Source organism: Penaeus monodon, chromosome 25 (assembly GCF_015228065.2).
Source record: "Penaeus monodon isolate SGIC_2016 chromosome 25, NSTDA_Pmon_1, whole genome shotgun sequence".
NCBI lineage: Eukaryota > Metazoa > Arthropoda > Malacostraca > Decapoda > Penaeidae > Penaeus > Penaeus monodon.
In genome coordinates this window covers 1868312-1869039 of record NC_051410.1, presented here as the reverse complement: position 1 = coordinate 1869039, position 728 = coordinate 1868312, and the positions used below count along the sequence as shown (strand labels likewise).

Genomic DNA, 728 nt, shown 5'->3' with positions numbered 1-728 from the left:
CATGTATATATATCCTAATTCAGGACAATCTATTCTTCTATAACTATTCCTGGGAACATGGACATTCTCTCAGCTTTGTATCTGGATTCCAAAAAACATTGCATTTCTTTCCTTTGCTCTTCCTTATTCCTTCTTATTCTACCATAGCACAAAACATAAATAAAAACAAACAAAAAACGTTCAACCGATCCATTCAAAAAGCACAAAAAATAAATTTACAAAATCAGTTAGTACATATTTAGTTTCACATTGCATTTTCAAAACATAATTACAATAAAATTAGAAAGTAAAAAAAACGGTACACCTGACACCCCACATACCTGTCCACTTGACGGCGCATCAGGTGCCCTTATAGCTTCGCAGAAGCCACTCACTTCTCGCTTGATACTTCTGTCTAGCTCCTCAGATGAACAACGTACCTGTAGATCATTGTCCTTTAGTTACACAGTAATTAATTTAAGCAAAATCATATCTGTCTTCTCAGACCAGCATGTCTAATGACTTGCTAAAAATATATACCTATATTTCTGCAAAACACAAATACAAATGCTTTAGATATGTATAGTTATATTTCATTCAAAATGTGCCAACTACTATAAATCATTCTATACATTACTCCAAATTATTCTATAAGAAAACTCTTCCCTTATGGAAAACAGATGCAAAATCATACATGTAATATTTGTATTTTCTTTTGAATGTGATCAATAACAAATAATACATTATTG

At 31.5% G+C, this 728-nt stretch overlaps 1 protein-coding gene across 1 annotated transcript in view; it reads right to left on the bottom strand.

Moving 5' to 3' along the window:
- Positions 1-728, bottom strand: part of LOC119589423 (autophagy-related protein 101-like) — a gene marked incomplete at its 3' end in the record, with an annotated part of 88441 nt that overhangs the window by 1506 nt on the left and 86207 nt on the right. Inside the window, 1 exon segment of the mRNA XM_037938031.1 lies at positions 321-419. Coding sequence (XP_037793959.1) covers positions 321-419 — 99 coding nt within the window.